Here is a 20,572-nt window from a genome sequence, read left to right as displayed (position 1 = left end):
AGAAGGGAAAGTTAGCAGGGCCCAGCCTAGCCCAGTGCAGTTCAGGAAGAGGAGAAGGGAAAGTTGGCAGGGCCCAGCCTAGCCCAGTGCAGTTCAGGAAGAGGCTGCTAGCAGAGGAGAAGGGCACATCAGGCTTTAAAATTTCCATGTCATTTATGGTATTTAAATAGTACCCAGGGCGTCCATTTCCAGTTTATGACTACTAAGCAGGTTTATGGCGATAATTTGGCTTCCAAATGATGAAGACTCCAGGCCTTTCCTAACCTTTTTAGAAAAGTGGGCCAAACGCTGTAATCGTCTGTGTGATCCTGTAATAAGCGGGTTGTCCTGTAGTCTCCACTTTGAAGACCTTGTTTACGGGGAGATATTTGTTCAGAAATCATGTATTATTTTCTAGACTTAGATGGCTTGTTGTAAGATGGCAGTATTCATTCCTGTCAATGCCTGTGTATGTCTCTGGTGGTCTTAGATTATACATTCCTAAGAGGCAAGTTCCAGTTTTACTATTTCTTTATTCCTTTAGTGTGAGCTGGGCACAAAGCAGTTACTTATCTGAACTGGTTTTCTCACAGTTTATGTTCTGCTGGAAAGAGAGAAGCATAATAAATGAAAGATAAATCCATACCACATGGTAACAAGTGGTGTGAGGAAAACAAGGTAAGAAGGTGAAGAGGTGGACATTGTTTTATGACATAGGGAGCCATGCAAAGTCCTGAGGGGAAGTAAGTGGCCGGTATCTAGCTGGTAGATAGGTGTGCCAGACAGAGGGGGGCAAATGAGGAAGGGCGCTCAGGAGAAAACACATCTGGAGGGAAATGGAGGACGATTTATGTCTTGGGTAAAGGTACTCCAAACCTAGCAAGTGACCGGCGAAGGTCGAAAAGTGAAAGGGTAAGGCACCCACCCGCAGAGAATGGGAACTAGAGTTGGGTTGTGGCCTAAGGCGCAAGAGGTTTGGCAAGAGATGAGGATGAGACTAGGTTCTCTGCAAAGCTTTTGTAACTTTGGGAACTTCAGGCAGTAGGAAGCCACCATACTCTGGCAGTATAGACACTAACATCAGAACACACAGAGGAGATTATTCATGAAGCTTTCTACACTTGATGTGTGTTCATCAAATACTTACTGTATGCTGAGTACTAGGGAGAGAGTCAGCAGTACAGTGCTTGCACAGCATACCTGAGACCTTGGGTACTGCACAAAACCATTGTAAACCAAATACATAAAATGCATTCAAGTGTTAAAAAGTAAATTTAATTGAAAAATTAAGTTGCTTTTAATTAAAATGAAAAACTTAAGTAAATGCATGCAAAAGACAAAACATTCAACCCATATAAAATAAAGCATAATAACCAGCAGATTCCCTTCTCCACTGATCCCACTTCCTCCCAGAGACACCCCCACTGCTGTCTTTTGTTGTACCTTCCCAGAAATATACAGGTCTTCATGTCAGCACATGAATATAACCCCTTTGCCTCATTTTGGGTGTAAAATGGTACCTTATCCTATAGTATATTGTGCACCTTGTTTGTGTCCTACAAGTATAGTGAACATTCAGGGTTCTTCTCGGGCTCCATCAAATTCTTTTGGATACAAAACACTAGGAGCCAGAAGCCCTGGGCCCTGTTCTTGATTTGTTCCCTTGGTACAAATTTACACCTGTGTACTATTTAAGTCCCACCCAGTATCTCTGCCACTTAGATTTGGATGAGCTCATTAACTGGTCTTAATGCATTGACACCTGTCAACCTTCTCGAAAATATTTGACACTTGGCAGTTGGAGAGGTTGAGGGAGGGTAGGTCACAAGTGTAATGAACTTGATATGGAAGATCCTAATGATGTTTCCAAGCCACTATGATGCAGAATGTTAAGGACAGTCTTTATGCTAGTCTCAAAAATAGGGGCCAAAATTTGCATATATTTAGAATGTGTAATTTACCAGTGAGTACTCCAAAATTAAAAATTTACATACATTTTTACTTCTGGTTAAAATGGACATAGACTGTTATTATCTACCTGACTGGACCACAGGATACCCACTGATCAAGCATCCTAGATATACATGTGAAGGCAGTGGATTGGAGAATATATGACTTGGTAAGCTGAGTATAGCAGATTGCCCTTCTGAATGTGGGTAGTCCTCATCCAGTCAGATGGAGGTTTGAGTAGACTTCAAAGACTGCCTTTTCTCAATCCAGTAAGTGGGATTTCCTCTTGCTTAATTTCTTTAAGCTGGGACATAGGTCTTTTCTGGCCCTTTGACTCAAACTGAAACAGGCTTTTCTTACACCTGGAGCTTGCTGGCTTTCAGACTAGACCATGACCTCAGGGTTCCCTCTGAGGAATTTTTACCTGGAATTGTACCAGAAGGAGTATCAAATGTACCCATGGCTCATTAGTGCTGACAACACCCTGCAAGGTCAGGCTCTCAGTCAACGGGATCACAGTTGCCTGGGAGCTTGTTGAAAACAAGGCTGCTCTCCTCTCAGTATTCAGATTCAGGAAGTCTTGAGCAGATCTTGGAATCTTCACTCTTAATAAGACTCTCAGGATAGCTCTGATGGAGGTGGTATGACTTCCCTGATTGACCTTAGGGAGCAGGCCAGAATTGATTCTTCTCCAGGATGAGATCTAATGTGGAATCGAAGCAGCCAGAGTACTCGAGCATCTCCCAGAAGAGGTATGTTGGTAAGGAGGTATCCAGACTCATTCTCAAAGCCTGAGGAAGGGGTGCTGATGTGGTCTCCGTAGTTCCCAACTCTATTCAGGATTCCAAATTATGCCTCGCATTGGTGAACTCAAAAATAAGCAGTAAAAATCTCTAGGTCACAGGAAAGCATGGTTCTAGGAGACCATAGGATTCTTTGCCTTTTCCCTTCTTGCCTTTCACTGATATCGGGCTAAGGAAGCCAAATAGACCCACACAGATAGTATGTTGTTTGGGTATGGATGAATGTATACGGCTAAAGCAAATTCCATCTGTGGAAATTCAGAAGAGTGAATTCCAGTCTGGTACACGGCATCAATGACTGATTGGACATCTGTGTAGGGCATCTGGATGGGAAATCCCGTGACCTGGATAAGGTTAGAACAACACAATGGCACATTATAGTCTAGAAGAAGTTTGGAATGACCATATGCAGAAAGATCACAGAAGCCTTTGTGATGTGGCAGTATTAACAATAACTGGCTTTTGTGAGGGACTATGATAGTCCAGATAGAGTTACATAAGCCACATGAGGGGAGTACGATTTAAGTTCTGTCATCCACCCCTGCTCTACAGACTGGCTACAGAACAACCAGGGCTGTTTGATGCAAAAATCTGTACAGTTGACAGAGAACAAACTTGGACCCTTACTGTGGGATGTCTTCCTATACACTGTGAATATGTGTTGCTCTCATTGGTTGATAAATAAAGCTGTTTGGCCAATGGCGAGGCAGAGTAAGGTTAGGCAGTACATTCAAATGAAAGATGGAGATGAAGAAGAGTGAAGAAGTCAGGAGAGATGCCAGCTTGCCACCCAAGGAGCAACAAGATGCCAGCAGACCGGTAATACCACAGCCACATGGCAACATATCAATTAACAGAAATGGATTAATTTAAGATGAAAGAGCTAGCTAGCAAGAAGCCTGAGCCATAGGCCATACAGTTTGTAATTAATATAAGCCTCTGTGTGTTTACTTGGGACTGAGCAGCTGTGAGACCAGGGAGGACATAGGAAAACTTTTGACTACAGACCCTCTAGATAGCAAACTGCCAACAAGGAAATGTTGAGGGTCCCATATAGGAGGACTGTAAATAGAATTTTTGAAGTGTTTATTCAGCAATAATTATGCTTATATTAAATCAGTACTGTGTGATAGTATTGAAGGAATGTGGGTCTAAGAAATGCTATATAATAGTACACAGATGACAACCATGAACCCTTTATACAGTCTTCTATTGCTTCCCTTGAGAAGATTTTTTTCATCCTTAAATCTGCTAACATGTTTTATCCATGTGCACTGTCCTCCCTCTGGCTCACCTAACAAGATTTCATCATTAGTGTTTTCTGATCTGCCTCTAGTCCGAGACCTCTGTGAATGCACTCCATTGTATCTCTGTTGTTTACTCCCAATAATTCAATGTTTAGCCTAGGTCCTGGCACAGAGCAGAAACAATGTTTAGCATTTACTAAGCACAAGATGTTGAGTGCAGTACTAAGTATAAAACTCACTTAGTCCTCACCACAATCACAAAACAGACAACTATTTTTACCTCTGTTATCCAATGGGACAAAAGGTATAGAAGGGTTAGATGACTTCACCTAGGCTGAAACCAGTGAATGGTCAAAATAGAAGCTGACTACAGGCTGCAGGGCTCAATCTTGACCCAATTATTGTCTACTATGCATTGTTAGTTTGGTATTTTGACATAGAAACTCCAAGCTTTAAACCTTGGCTTGTATTTAACTATATTTTGTGTATCTCTTTAATCCCAAATTCTATTAAAAACAAAGAAAAAGAAGAACAGTTTCTTATTCTTGAATGGATTGTACCTGCAGACCCCTCTCTGACTGCTGAGGTACTCAGCTCCTAGCAGATCTTTCTCTTAGGAAGTCCTCCTGGGAGACATCTAGATTCCTGAGTGGTAGAGGCGGGAGATTCTCACTCTGAGAAAAGTGGAGTTTCTAAGAACCCGATGGACCAGTTACTAGAGAACAGGTTGGGTGTGTGAAGGAATGCTGGTGCTAGACTGTAAGAAAAGAGAAGACTGACGGATGTCCACCTCAGGTGTTTATGGACTTGCTGGACTTGAGGTGCCTTTCTACTACCCAGGGAGACATCAGTGCACTGATGATGGTGAAAGGTGAGGTTGGGTGTCAAGGTCCAGGCTGGACATGAAGTTGGCAGTAATTTGCATACAGAGATAACTGAAGTTTCCTGGACTTCTCCTGCCCAGAAGCAATGACACAATCCAATAGGTTATTAGAAATCATTTCTCAATTTCCTAGTTTCAGAGTGGACGTCTCTTTTCAAAGTTCACCATTTATGTGTCAGAAAATATACAGTTGGTTCTAAGAAAATGCCCTGCTTGTAATGTTGATTATATCACAACTTTTTGGTCTATATGTAAATAGAATCCAGGCTGAAGGGCTTAATCTTGACTTAATTATTATCTACTATGCATTATTAGTCTGATATTTTTACACAGAAACTCTACACTTTAAACCTTGGCTTATATTTAACTATATTTTATTTATCTCTTTAATCCAAAATTTTATTAAAACAAAGAAAAATAAGAAAAAAACTTCCTCCTTATTCCTGAATGGATGGTACCTGCAGACCCCTCCCTGACTGCTGAGGTTCTCAGGTCCTAAAAGATCTCTCTCTCTATTGGAGAGATCTCCTGGGAGATATGGTGGAGCAAGAGATTCTCACTCTTGGGATTTCCAACTCATCTGTCTGGTGACCAAGAAAAGAGGCATTTCAGAGATAGTTCAGATTTGCTGTTATTTTAACAACAGGTTAAAACTGAATATCATTTGCACATTAAATCATATACAAACCCAGTAAAACTGTAGCAGCCTTTCTAACTCACTGTCTTCAAATGAAGCAAAACTTCCCGTGTAAAACTCTAGCTTAGGAAGGATTTGTCGCAAAACAGAAGTGCACTGTCGATTCCAGCGTGTTGGGTGCTTAGGTCGCCATTCCATCATCTTACATTTCAGCGTCCTTTCCAGCCTATGGTGAGGATGCAAAGAGAACTAACTCCATGACAGATTGTGACTCACTTAGTAAATGTCACAAGAACTGTGTCACTTCAGGAATGAGAAAGAAACTTTGGAGAGTTAGGAGGGAACCAGGCATTTACCGTGAGGGTGGGTCTCAATGGGAGCTGACATCAGAATGCTTCACCTTCTGATAATGATACAATTGGAGTCTGGGCCCCTAGAGCCTGTAGTCTAAGTAGTTCTGGAAGCAATTCTAAAGCAAACTAGTTGGGAACCCATTCCCTACTGCATTTATTCCTTGTTAAGAACAGGGAAATGGGGGCTGGAGAGAGAAGGCTCAACAGTTAAGAGCACTGGCTGCTCTTTTAGAGGACCCAGGTTCAATTCCTAACTCCTGTGTGGTGGCTCACAACCATCTGTAACTGCAGTTTCAGGGGAGCTGAAGTCCTCTTTTGGCCTTTGTGGCACCAGACATGCATGTGGTAAACACCCATACACATATATGCAGGTAAATACCCATATATATATATATATATATATATTTCTAATCTCAAAAAGGGGTAGTAATGGCTGGGGATGGAGTAAGCTGGTATGCTATCGAGAAAAGGAAGTACCACGATGACTTTGGTCTCATTGTTTTGATTGGCTGATAGGGGCTTACATTCCAGCCTGCTGTGTGAGTATGAACCCCTGCAGGAAGTCAGATTCAGCAGCTGTTGACACACGTGGAGTACAAGTGAAGCCTACTGTATAGTCTATGACCCATTTGGGGCTTGATTGAGGCTCTCCATAAGGCAGTGAATGTATGTTTGGGAGATATCCAGGATTGACAGTGAGGTTTGGATAGTTTGAATACCATCCAACTGAGATGTTTTCACCACAACCAGGGTCATGGCCATTTACCTTCCTATCCTTCTAGAAGGATTATTACCATAGGCTTACCAACTATCTACACTGAATGTTTCAACCATGGCCTGTGATGTCCGGAGTTAACTTACACTGTCCTTTCAAGGGATTCTTTAGTTGGCAGAGAGACCATTTATCAATGCTAACACCAAGAGAGTGTAGTTCAGTAGGACTAGCCGTTGTAATCTCCCCTTCCATGCTCCTGTTGCTGAGTCTAAGGAGCACTTTGAGAGGCTGGGTAAAGACTAGAGGGTGGGACAAGAGATGGGAGTGAGGATACAGTACCTGCTCTTCAGGTCTTCTACCATGCTTTTGTTAGTATCGGAATAAACTATTTCTTCGGGCTGAAATGCAGACAGCTGAAAGTTAGGAACATTGTAGAGACCACCTTTAGATCTCAGTCATCCCTTAAGTCCTGGGGCTGGGAAAGCTGGACCCAAACTAGTCTCTAATGGTAAAAGCAATCTCAAATTCAAATAAAGACCACACATTTTCTTTGATTTCCACACTACTTAACACAGCATGGGGGCAGGGTTATAAAAGAGATAATTTTCATGGCTAAGACACTTTTCATGGCTAAGACACATTTGCTGTTCTCATTTCTTTAGCCAAGTATCTGGCATGCTTATTGATATCACCAAATGGTCTCACAACACTGGTCTCTTACACCTATGGTGACTTTGGCAAAGTTACATAATATAACTGTTCTCATTCTTAGTTACTTTGATCATTAGAACAGGAACAATAGTTGTGCCTTACTGCTTTGAAGTCTTAGAACTATTTTAAAATAAAGCAATACATGTAAAGCCTGGCATTTATGGAATGCTCAATAAACATCAGATAATACTGTTACTCTGACATGGTTTATAACCGTCCTTTTCTGAGTCTGTATTTCTTGTAGGTGGCAGGAACCAATTCCTGTGTCTGTATGTACCTGCATATGTGTGTATGTACTTAAATACACAGAGAATCCATTTCATACTCCCATCTCCAAACCTTTGCTCAACTTCACACTGCTAGCCAACACTAGAGAGCGGTGTTCTTCATGTTTGTTCACTTCCTGTCCTGGGTGGGGTTTACCTCTGAAGTTCCTGCCTAACCCAGCTCTACCTTCCTTGGGAGATTCACAAGGGCTGTTCTGAGGGGTATTCTGAACTGGGAAATAGAGGCAGCCGGAGGGATAGGGACAAGTGATCCCCAGAGTGGAGTGAGTTGTGCAAGAGGGAAACAACACTTGATAAGCCTTCAGTCCCCAGTTGGCCCCAGAAGCAACCCCAGACATAGGAACAACACTTGATAAGCCTTCAGTTCCCAATTGGCCCCAGAAGCAACCCCAGACATAGGAACAACACTTGATAAGCCTTTAGTTCCCAAACTGGCCCCAGAGCCCACCCCAGACATAATGAACAACATTTGATAAGCCTTCAGTTTCCAAACTGTGGCCCCCAAACCGACCCCAGACATTGTTAAAAATGCAAATTCTCGGCTCTGCTTTCACGCATGCCCACCGAATCAGAAACTAGTTTGCTTTAACAAGTCTCCAAGATGGTTCTGATCTCTGCTGTGGCTAGACAGCTACTATTATAAAGAGCAGGCTCAGGCCCACTGAACACAGCAGGGCAAGTTCAAGTCTGAACTCCAGAGACACCCTGAGGGAGGCTGTAGCTACTCCAGACAGAACACTAAGACTGATTCCCTGACCTGGCAACCATTATCTACTCATGGGGAAACTCCTGTGGATTAGTGAGTCCCTCCTGGCCTGAGTATGTTGACTTGGCAAATCCTTTGATAGGGGTTTTGTGAGCTTTCCAGTTTTGCCGACGGTACCTTTTGCTGCAAGAACTTGCAAAACTTCCTCAAAACTACAAAAAGGTTGCCTGTCAATCTTGTCTCTGAGTGTCTGGATGTGCTTGTATTACACAATGAAAGGCGTGTTCTTGATCATGTAAAATAGTGGTCAGCGAGTGCCTTATTCTGGGATGGATGTGGTAAGGCAGGAGACTGACTGGAGGGAGAGCAGCTCAATGGTTGCTTGCCTTGCGTGCACAAAGCCCTGGGTTCAGCGCCAAGCATCATAAAAAGTCAATAGATAGTCAAGTCCAACAAGCACAGAAGCTTTTGAAAAACTACATTTGATTATGGCCTCCTGAAGTGATGTTGGCTTCTGAATTCCCTGTCAATTAAAGCTTAAGTCTCTATCAGCATTTGCTCATCCCTCTACCCATCTCTGCTCATGCAGTAACCAAGATGTTCTGGAAGCTTCTGGAAAGACATTTCCTGGCCACTGCAGGTCATGCTGCTAGCTGTCCCTTGGAGGCCATTCTTTTCCCTGAATTCCAAGGAGACAAGATCAGCTCACTTAGCTTACCTGAAGCCCCTGAACTCTCCTCCCTCCTCCTCCTAGAGTTCCCCCAAACAAACAAACAAAACCACTCCCACACATTCATGACTTCTGCAGCAGCACTCATGATCCCCCCCCCCCCCTACCCCTCACCCATACCCCCTCACCCCCACCCCCAGAGCTAGTGCTTGGGGTTCAGTTGTTCGTTTTTCCTCCTTGAAAACATACCGTCAAAGAATAGGAATGTGTATTTTACCTTGTGGCAGCTATATCTAACTAAACACCACCTGACCAGACAAGAAATGACTAAACAGGCAAAACCAAAACAAACAAGAGGCAAGCCTCAGAATAGCTTATTCTCTCTAGGAGGCAGCCGTGCTGCGGCCCAGGCTAGAGAGTAGTAGAGGAAGCATGGACGCAGACTGTACATGTGATTTGCTCAAGAAAGATAAGCACATTTCCCTTTTTGAAAAATGGCACTTTAAACAGGAAATACAAAAATACATACATATGCTTGATCTGTGTGGAGAATGTTTAGAAGAATGTACAAGGAACTGGTGGAGAGTAGTTATTTCTTTGGAGATGGGGGGAAAGAGTTTGAAGGTAAGAAAAACTCTATATTCCTTGGTATTCTTGACCTTGGCCCCTGGAGTTATGCATTCCTTTTAATACTATGAGTTGTCTTGAATTCACAGATACTCATGGAGAAAGACATAATGAATACATACTCAACATATGGCCACCCCATATAATCATTGTATTCCTCTATATTTGTTTAGATTTTTACTCATTAGTTTTTATTTTATTTATCATTTATTTTGCAGTACTGAGAATTGAACCAAGGGCCTCATGCATGATAGGAAAATGCTCTACCACTGAGCTACATCCCTGGTCCGTCCTTTAGATTAAAAAAAAAAAAAAAAAGAACAAAGACAAGATAGTTCTTTATGTATATGTAGTTCTCAGCTATTGCTCCAGTGTCTGCTTGAATGCTGTAATACTCCGTCATGATGATAATGGACTAAACCTCTGAAACTGTAAGCAAGCCCCCAATTAAATGCATTATCTTATAATAGTTGCCTTGGTCATGGCGTCTCTTCAAAGCAATAGAACACTGACTAAGACAGAAATTGGGACCAGGATAGTGGGCTATTGCTGTGACAGACCTGACCATGTTGTGGGAAGAACTGTGAAAGGATTTTGGAACTTTGGGCTAGGAAAGCCACTGAGTGTTGAGAGCTCAGTGGGCTGTTCTGTAGGAGCTTAGAAGATAAGAGTGTTGAAAACAACACAGACAAGAAAGCCTTGGCTTGTGAAGCTTCAGAGAGGAGCAGAGACTGCCAGGCCATTTGTATGAAGAAGCTATGGTGTCCGATCAGCTGGAGCTGAAGAATCAGCTGTGATTAACAAGAGACCAGAACCACTAAAGTAAAACCTTTGCTTTGCTGGGACAATGGACACTGGTCAGCTGGGGCTGAAGAATCAGCTTTGATTAAGAAGGGGCCAACATCATTGAGGTGAAATCTTTTGGGGAGTGTTTCCTCAGAGTCAGCACATATGTATACTAAGCTCGCTCTATATCCTTCTATGTATACTGCTCTCTGATACTGTTCTAAACCCCTCCAGTCTAAAGGTAACCTCTAACCAAAGTTGGTATTTAGCATTCCTATAAATGCCTTTCCAACTCTATTGTATATAAAAGTATATATATAAAATACATATATACACAATGTGTTTTCAAACTTAAGTGGTTTTATACTTTGTGCATTATTTGCACCTTTTATATTCATTCTTGTTGATATGCATAGCTCTAGGCCTGTAGCATGAATCTTAAATGGTCTTATTAATAAAAACAAATCCAGAGCCAGGTATTGTGGTGAATGCTGGAAGATCAGAGAAGCAGAACAAGCCACAGCTTCCTCACCTTGCCAATTCCTCAGCTGATCCTGACTGGAAGTCTCTGAGTTCTCATCTAAATGGATCTCAGCTGAACTGCTGCTCAAAGCCTAAAAACCTACCTAGCTAAAAGCTTCTAGTTTCTGGTCTTCATGCCTTATATATATATTTCTGCTTTCTGCCATCACTTCCTGGGATTAAAGGCTCACTTCTTGGGATTAAAGGCGTGTGTCACCAGGCCTGGCTGTTTCCAATATGGCCTTGAACTCACAGAGATCCAGAGGGATTTCTGCCTCTGGAATGCTAGGATTAAAGGTGTGAGTGGCACCATTTTCTAGCCTCTGTATCTAGTGGCTGTTCTCTTCTTTAACCCCAGATAAGTTTATTAGGGTGCACAATATTTTGGGGAACACAATACCACCACACTAGGCCAGCACTTCTCAACGTTGGCTAGAAATTGAAACTGGAATTGGGGAGCTTGAAAAACTACTGATAGGCAGATTCACCCATATATTCTAAGGTAATTCATGCACATATCGAGAACTTCTACAAACTGGTTCAAACATTTCCCAGGGCTGTGGAAGAATTCATTGTATGAGTATTTCACAACTCACAGATCATTTTTCTAATTGTGAACTGTTTCTAATTCCTCGCTATTCCATTCTGTTCATCCATGCCATTTGGTTCTCTGCTGACCACTGTGGTTTCCTCCGTGTGCATGTTCTCTAGGGCACACAGCTAGAGGCTTTAATTGGTGGATCACAAGTTGAGCACGTTCAGCTTTATCACATTATCAGCCAGTTTACACCTCCCCCATTTCTCTGATTTTCATTAACACTTGGTCGATCACACATCTTTTTCCTCAAGTTATATTTCCCCCACTATAAGTGAGGCTGTGCATTCTGTGAATTGTCTTTTGCCTGTTAATCTATTCCTTTCCTCCTCTTTCCTCCTCACTGCCCCCTCCCTTTCTCTAGTTTGTGGACTTTGTAATTGCCTTCACTCTGCCTCTCCTTAGCCCTCCATGCAGAAAGTACTGCTGAGCACAGCACAGATGTGCTGGCCACAACATTTAGATCCTGGGTCAGTTCTGGTCTCCTGCCTCCTGAACACCAGGGCTTTTTCTTCCCACCTTATTTCAAAATAGGCGAAGGAGAGCTCCATCATATCCCTGGCTTCAGAAGGACTGCATGCTCCAGCTCCCTCTTGCTGCTGAAGGGATTTTAGACCTTGTTGCCATCCTTGCTTCAGCCCCACTCACGGTACTATCCCTGTCCTGTTTCCATTCTGCAAGACAACTCCTATGGTTTGTAGTTCAGAGAAGCACTCTTATTTATCATTTTTATACTTGATCCTCACCAGACGTAAAAACCTACTATGCCATGTTCAACATTACATGTTATATTTATGATGGGGAAAAGGTTATACGATCTAAATAACACTCAACATTACACTTTTTTTTCTTCAAATTCTTTTTTTCTGCAGATACAGGAACGGGGTCAAATCAGCCCAAATGTGATTTGGATGGCAGAGGAGATTCATTTTGGGGTGAACAATGCTGAGGAATTCAACAACCAGGGGCTGCCACAACTAACAAAGATTAGCAGCAATGCTAACATGTACGCAGACATACTTGAAAGAGTATTTACCTGTACACTTAGGGCTTTTGTCCCCTGAAAGTCTTTTGGCAGCAACTGTTTCCAGAAGCTTTCTTTTGAATAGTCAAAATGTACAGCCATTGGTGTGTTATTTTGTTGAATATTAAACCAGACCTATAAAAACATTAACAAAAAGTCAGTAAGCCCACGGAAACACATGACCCATGGTGGGTAAGAATGGCACAAAATATTACAGCCTGGTACTCAACAAAGTGGCCAAAGCCAAGGGAGGCCTGAGGGAGGAGCTGATTCTAGGGCGCTGCACGGGCAGCATTAGCCTGGTAGTGCCACTGTTGGAAGCTCTACCGACTGGCTCTAAGGGTAGATCCCTGATCCCTGACACCACAGACTTCTGAGTAACACCACTTCAAAGTTCCTGGGTGATTCTAATGCGTGCTCAGGATGATGTGAAGAAATAACTCAAAATATTTCCTTCATATACTTACATTTCGATCATTGAACAAACAGTCCACACTTTGCAAGGGGCAAAATGGGTCAAACTGCTTATGACACTGCCCCGTTGATGGATTCCAAAGCAAAGACTCTCCAGTTTCTTGGGTTAATACATAAGCCACATGCCCCTGCATAGGGAAAAGCATTCAGTCATATTTGCTGTATTTGTTGACTACCTTCTATATAATTATTCTGAGCTTTGAAAGTTTTCTTTGGGGGGGGGTTTAAAAAATTTTGCTTCTTTTTTTTTTTTTTAAAGGAAAAACAACCTAGCAGCAAAAACAAAATAAAACAAACAAACAAAAAAAAACCTCTGAAAAAACAACCCCCCCCCAAATCTAGAAAGTTCCAGAAATCCTGAGACCCAGGTAGTATGAGGATTTAAAACAAGAGATCCTGTGACCCAGTGCCACCATTGGAGGTTCTGTAGGGTACACTGATGGCAATAAAATATGTTACTCTGACAAAATCAATATGCTCTGACGACTCTCTAAAGGACAGTTCTAAAGCATTTTGTGACAGGCTCACTTTTGTCTAGTTCACACAAACGAGCTGTGGGGTCTCACTTGGTTAGAATATCCTTGGAGACTGAACACTAGGCAGAGTACGGGAGATAAACTGGCCTAAGGCTAGCAGGGAATCATTAAAGGAGTTTAAAATCCACTAAATTAAAACCGAGAGCAGGACTTGGAATTAGAAGCTGAAGGATACAGTAAGGCAGTCTAATGACTAGGAAGCCCAGGGCTGGGGAGCTGGCTCCATGGGTAAAGACACTTGCCATGCAAGGCTAGCAACCTGATCCTTCCTGGGGACTCATGTAAAAGTGCAAGGACAGCCCCACAGAGTTCTCTAACCTCCCGTGCGCACCTTGGCATGCTGCCCCCCCAAAATAATAATAATAATAATAATAATAACAACAACAACAACAACAATAATAATAATAATAATAATAATAAATATCTATTTAGAAAAGATACTAAGGATTGGTTATGGGGCCAGTGAGGTGCCTGAGCAGGTAACAAACAGCCTGCTGGCCTGACCCCAGGAGCCTGTGTGAAGGTGGGAGAGAAAGTTTTCCTATGACCATCACAAGTGTGCTGTGCCATGTGCCTCCTCAATTATAAATACAATTGTGAGGTTTTTCCAAAATTATTATTTTGCTCTACACGTTTCTTTTTAGTGTTGACACTTTCTTAGTGAAAAATAAATAATTCAAGTAATGATAAATTTAACATTTATTGTTTAGGCTAAGACTCACACTGATTTTCTTTTCAATTCACTCTCAATTCTGTGAGGTGGGAACATTTATTTTGCCCCTCTTTAATGAGAAATCAGAATTTAAGGGACTACAGTGACTATGAGAGGCAGGATTGCGCTTCTGGGCAGAGGTTAGGATCTGAGAGGTAAACAAAGCTGAGCTCAGACCCAAGTGCAGCTGCTGGGTATTAACCCTTGTCCCCAACCCAGCCAGTCTCAACACTGCTCTGTGTCCCTAGTCTCTGGCCCAGAGCTCTTGTTCTTCACTATGCTTCTCCATAGTGAAGAAGGGGCTTCACCCCAACCACAAAATTAAGGTGAAACTGGCCTCCTATGGCGCTCCTTGGTGGATACAAATAAATCTATTTATTGAGACCTAGTTGTGTGTTTACTGCCACCTAGTGGCGTTCCCAACTACAGCAGGGGATCAAATGGGCCCTAACAAATTTGGTAAGTACTGAGTGATGGCAAGGAATGCCGGGAAATAAGACATAGTAACAAAACAACAACAAAAAGACCTAAGACTAGAAATGTTGGCATGTGGACAGATATCCATGCAGGGCTCGAAGAAGCTAAAAAGGACAGCTTCTGGAGGGATATATTCACACGTATATAAATCGAGTTGTAAAATGTTTCCCATCAGTAAGGATGTATTTCTCATCCGTTTTTGTAACGTTAAATCCTGGCAGACACGATTGTTGTGTTTGTTCAAGGCCTTCCAATGTATCTGAAACCCAGAATGATGGTGGTGGATGAGGACAGCTCCATGCGCTGATACTGCATAACCTCGATCCCATGCATTGCACAGGTGCCATAAACAGCTGCTGCTGAATGATGTAATTTAATAGCTCCAGTGGCCTTATCAAGCTGCACTGTTTTACAAGGATAAAAAAAAAGCTATTCTTTGCACTGCAGAAATTTTGGTGAACTACCATTATCCTCAAGTCACAAATGTTTGCCCCTGAGACTCTCTAGGTCACTGAATGTCTATCAAATACGCAGCTTAATCTGGTTTAGTTTTGTTCACATTTTCTCAGCACCTACCTCTAGGACTGAGGTCCCCAGGAGCACCAATGCCTTCTTTCCAAAGTACAGGAAGAAATTACAGAGAAGTATGGCGTGCTCTTCCTTATTTCCAATAGCCAAACTAATGCAGCACTGGGCAAGAGAGGAGGAACAAGAATAATGCAATACAGTTAAGAGGTGGAGAAGAAGGAAGAAGAGGAGGAGAAAGGAAAGAGAAAGTCAAGTAGAGTAAGCAACACGTTTAGAGCCCTACACTCCCTACAGTCTTAGTGTCCTGACTTTACCAGCTGCTAATATGAACACACAACCTAACACTCTGGCTTCAGTGAGGCAGAAGAAGAGAAGAACAGTAACTTGGAGCACCAGGCCGCTCTGATGAAGGGACAATTAATGTGAATATTACACAGAGTGGCCAGACAATTTATAGCCAAAGGGAGGCACTTTTGTTCAGAACAATAGTATACTGTCCTGAGCTTCCAAGGAAGTGTATCTGATAAGGAGTCACACAGATCTGGGGAAAGGCAATATTTGGGGCCCCGAAGCTACAGTCTGTCCTTTACCAGTATGGTATTTGACTCAAAGAAAGGAAGAAATATGAGTTAGATGATGCCCAATCAAGAGGCATAATAGAAACTTCCATACCCTAAAGAGCTGAGCACTGAGCTACAGGTAAGAGATCAAATGCAGGTTGCCAGGTAAGCCTGTATAGCAAGGAGTGGGTTGCAGGGAAGTCAGCCACTGGCTAAGACTCATCATCATTAGGAGCTTTGGTCCCTACAGTTTATTTTATTTTTTGAGACAGGGCTTCTCTGGGTAGTTCTGGCCATCCTAGAACTTGCTACATGGACCAGGATGGCCTTGAACTCACAGAGATCTGCCTCTCTCTGCCTCCAGAGTGCTGGGATTAAAGGCGTGTGCCACCATGCCTTGGCTCAGTCCCTATAATGTTTTTAAAAGGAAAATTTTGTGTAAAACTTCGGATTTCTGGCTTTTGTTGAAAAAAAAATCTAAAGATGTGGCTTAAATGTTCAAATGATAGCTAACTGTTAGGTCTCTCGAGCTGTCCAAATATCCAGAAATGAGCTCAAACTGGAGTAGAGCAGGATTCCTGGTGTGTAGAGAAAAGCCCACGTTCTTCGGGCATTTGTGAACTCTGTTCCCTTTTGCTAAAAAAGCCATTTCTCTTACCTCTGGCAAAAGGGACATATGGCTACGTGTGGCACCTACCGCTATGTCAGAGCACATGCTGGCTCCCAGGTTCCCTCAGTATCACAAGTACCTGTCACACATTACAAAGTGCACACTAGCATCCTAGCCCTTCTCACCTCCTCCTCACCCTAAACTCCCTCCAGCTGTCAAACTTCCCTTCCCTCAGCTATTCATCCTTCTTATAACCTGCTGTTCCCACTATTCTCTCTCCTATGTACTTATTCTCTCTCTATCTCTTACTATCCTCTCTCTCTCTCTCTCTCTCTCTCTCTCTCTCTCATTTTCACTATCCTCTCTCTTACTATGTCCTGCTATTCTCCCCTCTCTTGCAGACAGCCCTGGCTATGTCCAGACTTCTGGCAATGTTCAGTTTACTTCCTTTTCTCTCTGTCCTGAACTGCTTCAGATGGCTCTGGCTGTTTTCTCTCATATCTACAATAAAAACCTTGGCCATATCATGGGGTGGTCATATAGGCAGTTTCTTTACTGTGCACCCTCAGACCCAGTAGCAATCTTTCGTTGAGTAGCAGTGATAACATGCAGACGGCACACATACTTTCCAGATCATTACAGACCCAGAGAGGGCCAGGCAGATGGGGTGGGATGAGGATGCTGGCAGGCTTCTGGCATCAAATGTTTATTCACTAGCATGGAAACATCTTACAGAAGCATAACAAGAGATACAACCACACCAATGTGTATTGGCTGCATCTGACGCTAGAGGACAGGGTAGGAGAGACAGTAAGGAGAAACATTAGCCAAGAGGAATCTCCAGCATGTAGTAATACCTTACATTCACTGTTGGGGCCGGGAGGTGGTGCTCAGGGTATGACTGAATGCTTGTTTTCAGCTCAGCTTCTTTAATGCTCAACAGGACCATAGTACCCTTGAACATGTTTTGATTAGATAGTCTCAAAGGAGTCTAGACTAAGTAACAGCATTCTGATTTCTGCCAGGTTCCAGTTGTTCGGTTGGAACCTCCAGCTCACTTCTACTTGATCTGGAAAGCCCCATCCCTCCCTCTCCAAGCCTCACCCTCTCAGAGGCTGAAAAGGCTCCAAAAGTTCAGTTCTGCCTTCTTGGTGGCCACCTGCAACTCCTCCCTTGAAGTTGCAAGTGGCCCCAAACCCTGCCTAAAAGCATACCATACTTGGGCACAAGCCCAGCTTATGGAGGACACATCATCACCCCTTGCCTACAGGGTATTTAAGCTCCCTCCTTTAGTTTGGGCATGTGATTTCTCCTGTTTCTTCCCCACCTAGATCTCTGGGGGCTGGAGGACTCACTTAGGAGTTGCTTTGCTCAAAATAAACCTGCTTTTTGTTTGTTTGTTTGCTGTTGTTGTTTTCAATTCAGCTTGATCAAGCTTACTGTATCAGGGGAGAAACCTGCCATTGAGGTACAGAAAACCTACTACCAGTTGTTGTATCCTGGAGCAAAACCATCTGCATATGTACACTTTAGTCCCACTTAGTGGAAGGCAGGGAAGCCAAGTATTAAGTTAGTTCTGTACGTCCTAGTCTGTTTCAGCCCACATCCAGCCCCTTCAAGAAATCTAGGTAAGTGCCAGCAGAACTGTCAGCTTCAGATCAAAGTTTCCCTCTCTCCCTTTTTAAAATAATTAATTAATTAATTAATTTTGTTATAGTCTTACTACATTTACATTGGTCTGTCTTGGAACTCACTATGTAGACCAGGCTGTACTCTGCCTCCTAGGTGCTGGGATTAAAGCAAATAACACCATACCCAGCTCTCTCTTATGATCTTTTTTATATTTGTATTATCCAATTGAAAAATATGTATTGGATGTTTGCTAAATTTAAATGTGAAAAGAAATAAAAACCAAGTGTCCCTCTGCTTCAAAGAGATCATCACTGAGACAGATGTTTATACAGTTTGAGTATGGGGTCAATTTAAAAGCAACTCAATAAAAGCTAAGGTAGGATGGAAGAAATACTAAAATTAGGGTTTCCAGGTTTGGAAAAAAATTACAGAATCCCAGTTAAATGTAAATTCCAGATAGTATTAAGTATGTGTCAAATACTGCATGGGTCCTGTACTCCACTTTGCAATCTATCTGCAAAGAACCAGAAATGGATGCTAAGGAAGAGCACAGTTACAGGAGCTCCCCTTCCAGAGAAGGGGACCGGCAACACTTTTGGGAAATGACATGCTTGCTGTAGATATCAGTCTGGCCATTTCCACTGAGACAATCCACTGCTCTCTGGAGGATGTCATAATACTGCACTGCTAAAATTCCCATGAAATAAAAATATTCATGAGAAATTACTTTGAATTTTGAAAACAAATCATCTTAATGATTTATTTCCATAAATTATTAGGGAGTTCGGAAAGTATACACAAGTTATCAAATATTTTCGCAGCTCACAAGGCAGAACACCAGATAAGAAGTACTACTTTAAGAGGAAAGACAAATGAGAAATATTATACATTTAAAATGACTATAAGTGTCATTTGTTACCTCTGATGTCATCCATATGTCAAAACCATCATTTTCATCCAATGTTTCTGTCGTAAAAGGAATCAAAGATACAAATCGAGCAATGCGGTCCTGGAATAACAGTAACTGACAGTCACTGAGTATGTTCATTGTCCAGCACAGGGCTTTGTGAGCATTCTCTCTCAGAGCACACTACAGGCCTCTCGGGGACTGAGGGACAAGCTCAGAGTGATGGGATAACTTGTTCAGACTCACAAAGCTATGCTACGAGAGTCTCTGGGGATTGTGCCCAAATGGCCCGACCCAGAGAGCACTTGCTAGGTGCTTTGTTTTATTGTAATAAATTGTTAGAATTTAAAATACTATAACACTGCATCAACAGGTCAACATTTTAAAAAGGTGTGAAGCAGCAGAGGCTTGAGTTGCTTTTGCTTCAAACTCTTTCCGAATTCCTTTTCTTATAAACTTTCATTAAGCTGCTGTGACAGGAGACAGATGTGGCCTGCTTCCTCCACAACAGAAGTCACACTGAGGATTCCCCTCCCCACTAGAATGTGGCAGACTAAGACTCAAAGGTAAGAAAGGAGGAAGGATGACAACACAGAAAATGGTTTAACATTGGAAGTGATGTGTGACAGGCGCCGTTTATGCCCAGCTGTGCCTTTTTGCACTGATGACTTCATGTGGTTAAGTCACATACCCCACAATACTCCACAAACACACAAGAATATTGTTCTCTCCAGGGCAGTGGGCGTTAGACCAAGCAGCATGAAGAAACCACAACAGAAAAGCAGAGTACAGCTGTAGGTGGACTTTTCTTTCCCACCCACCAGTTCCCAAATAACAGACATGGAGACTTAATATTAATTATAAATTCTCGGCCAATAGCTCAGGCTTGTTACCAGCTAACTCTTACATTTTCAATTAACTCATGTTTTAATTTGCGTTTTGCCACATGGCTTGGTACCTTTTCTCAGTACAGCATGTCCATCTTGCTTCTCTCTGTGTCTGCTTGTGACTTCAGAGACTCCACCCTCCTTCTTCCCAGCATCCTTAGTCTGGTTCTCCCTCCTAACCTTATCCTGTCTAGCTGTCAGCCAGTCAGCTTCTTTATTAAACCAATCACAGAGACATATATTCACATAGTGTAAAGGAATATTCCCAAAACAGTAAAAAGCAACCTAAATCCAGACTTTGATTTTTAGCTCCTGTTAAGAGAGCTTTGTAATTCATGAATAACATAAATTGTCTGAAGAGAACAAATCACCTAGATTGATCCCCAAATAAAAGATACACCTGATTCTTCACACATGCTCCATTATCTTGATGAAACTGCTGAAAACAATAACTGAAAGAAAAAAATGTCACTCACAAGGGTTGCATTCGAGTCATGAAGAAATATATCCAGAAGTTGCTGTGGTGGATTCAATGCCTTGATGTACCTTGTGACAAAGACCTGCATCCCTTCACCATTAAAAACAGTGGTCACAACTCTTCGGTTGGGAAACATGGCCTTACAGTTCTTGGTAAAAGTCTGTGCTCTTTGCAAAATGTCTGTTTGATCTGAAAACTAGAATCAGATTTAAAATAGTTCAACACTGTGCTGCTCCCTTCCTCCTTAGGGGAGAAGAGAAAAAACTGTTATACTTC

At 42.4% G+C, this 20,572-nt stretch overlaps 1 protein-coding gene across 1 annotated transcript in view; it reads right to left on the bottom strand.

The window, feature by feature from the left end:
- Positions 1-2,887: 2,887 nt before the first annotated feature.
- Positions 2,888-20,572, bottom strand: part of Cc2d2b (coiled-coil and C2 domain containing 2B) — a 93,290-nt gene continuing 75,605 nt past the window's right edge. The window contains exons 27-34 of the mRNA XM_036181934.1: positions 20,295-20,492; positions 18,944-19,033; positions 15,271-15,384; positions 12,963-13,097; positions 12,508-12,630; positions 6,907-6,965; positions 5,551-5,725; positions 2,888-3,076 (exon numbers count right to left, since the gene is read on the bottom strand). Of these exons, the coding sequence (XP_036037827.1) occupies positions 2,888-3,076; positions 5,551-5,725; positions 6,907-6,965; positions 12,508-12,630; positions 12,963-13,097; positions 15,271-15,384; positions 18,944-19,033; positions 20,295-20,492 (1,083 nt within the window). The remainder of the gene's footprint in view (positions 3,077-5,550; positions 5,726-6,906; positions 6,966-12,507; positions 12,631-12,962; positions 13,098-15,270; positions 15,385-18,943; positions 19,034-20,294; positions 20,493-20,572) is intronic.

This window comes from Onychomys torridus, chromosome 1 (genome assembly GCF_903995425.1).
Source record: "Onychomys torridus chromosome 1, mOncTor1.1, whole genome shotgun sequence".
Classification (NCBI taxonomy): Eukaryota; Metazoa; Chordata; class Mammalia; order Rodentia; family Cricetidae; genus Onychomys; species Onychomys torridus.
The sequence above is the reverse complement of the archived record's forward strand: the minus strand, read 5'-3'. Positions and strand labels throughout refer to the sequence as shown.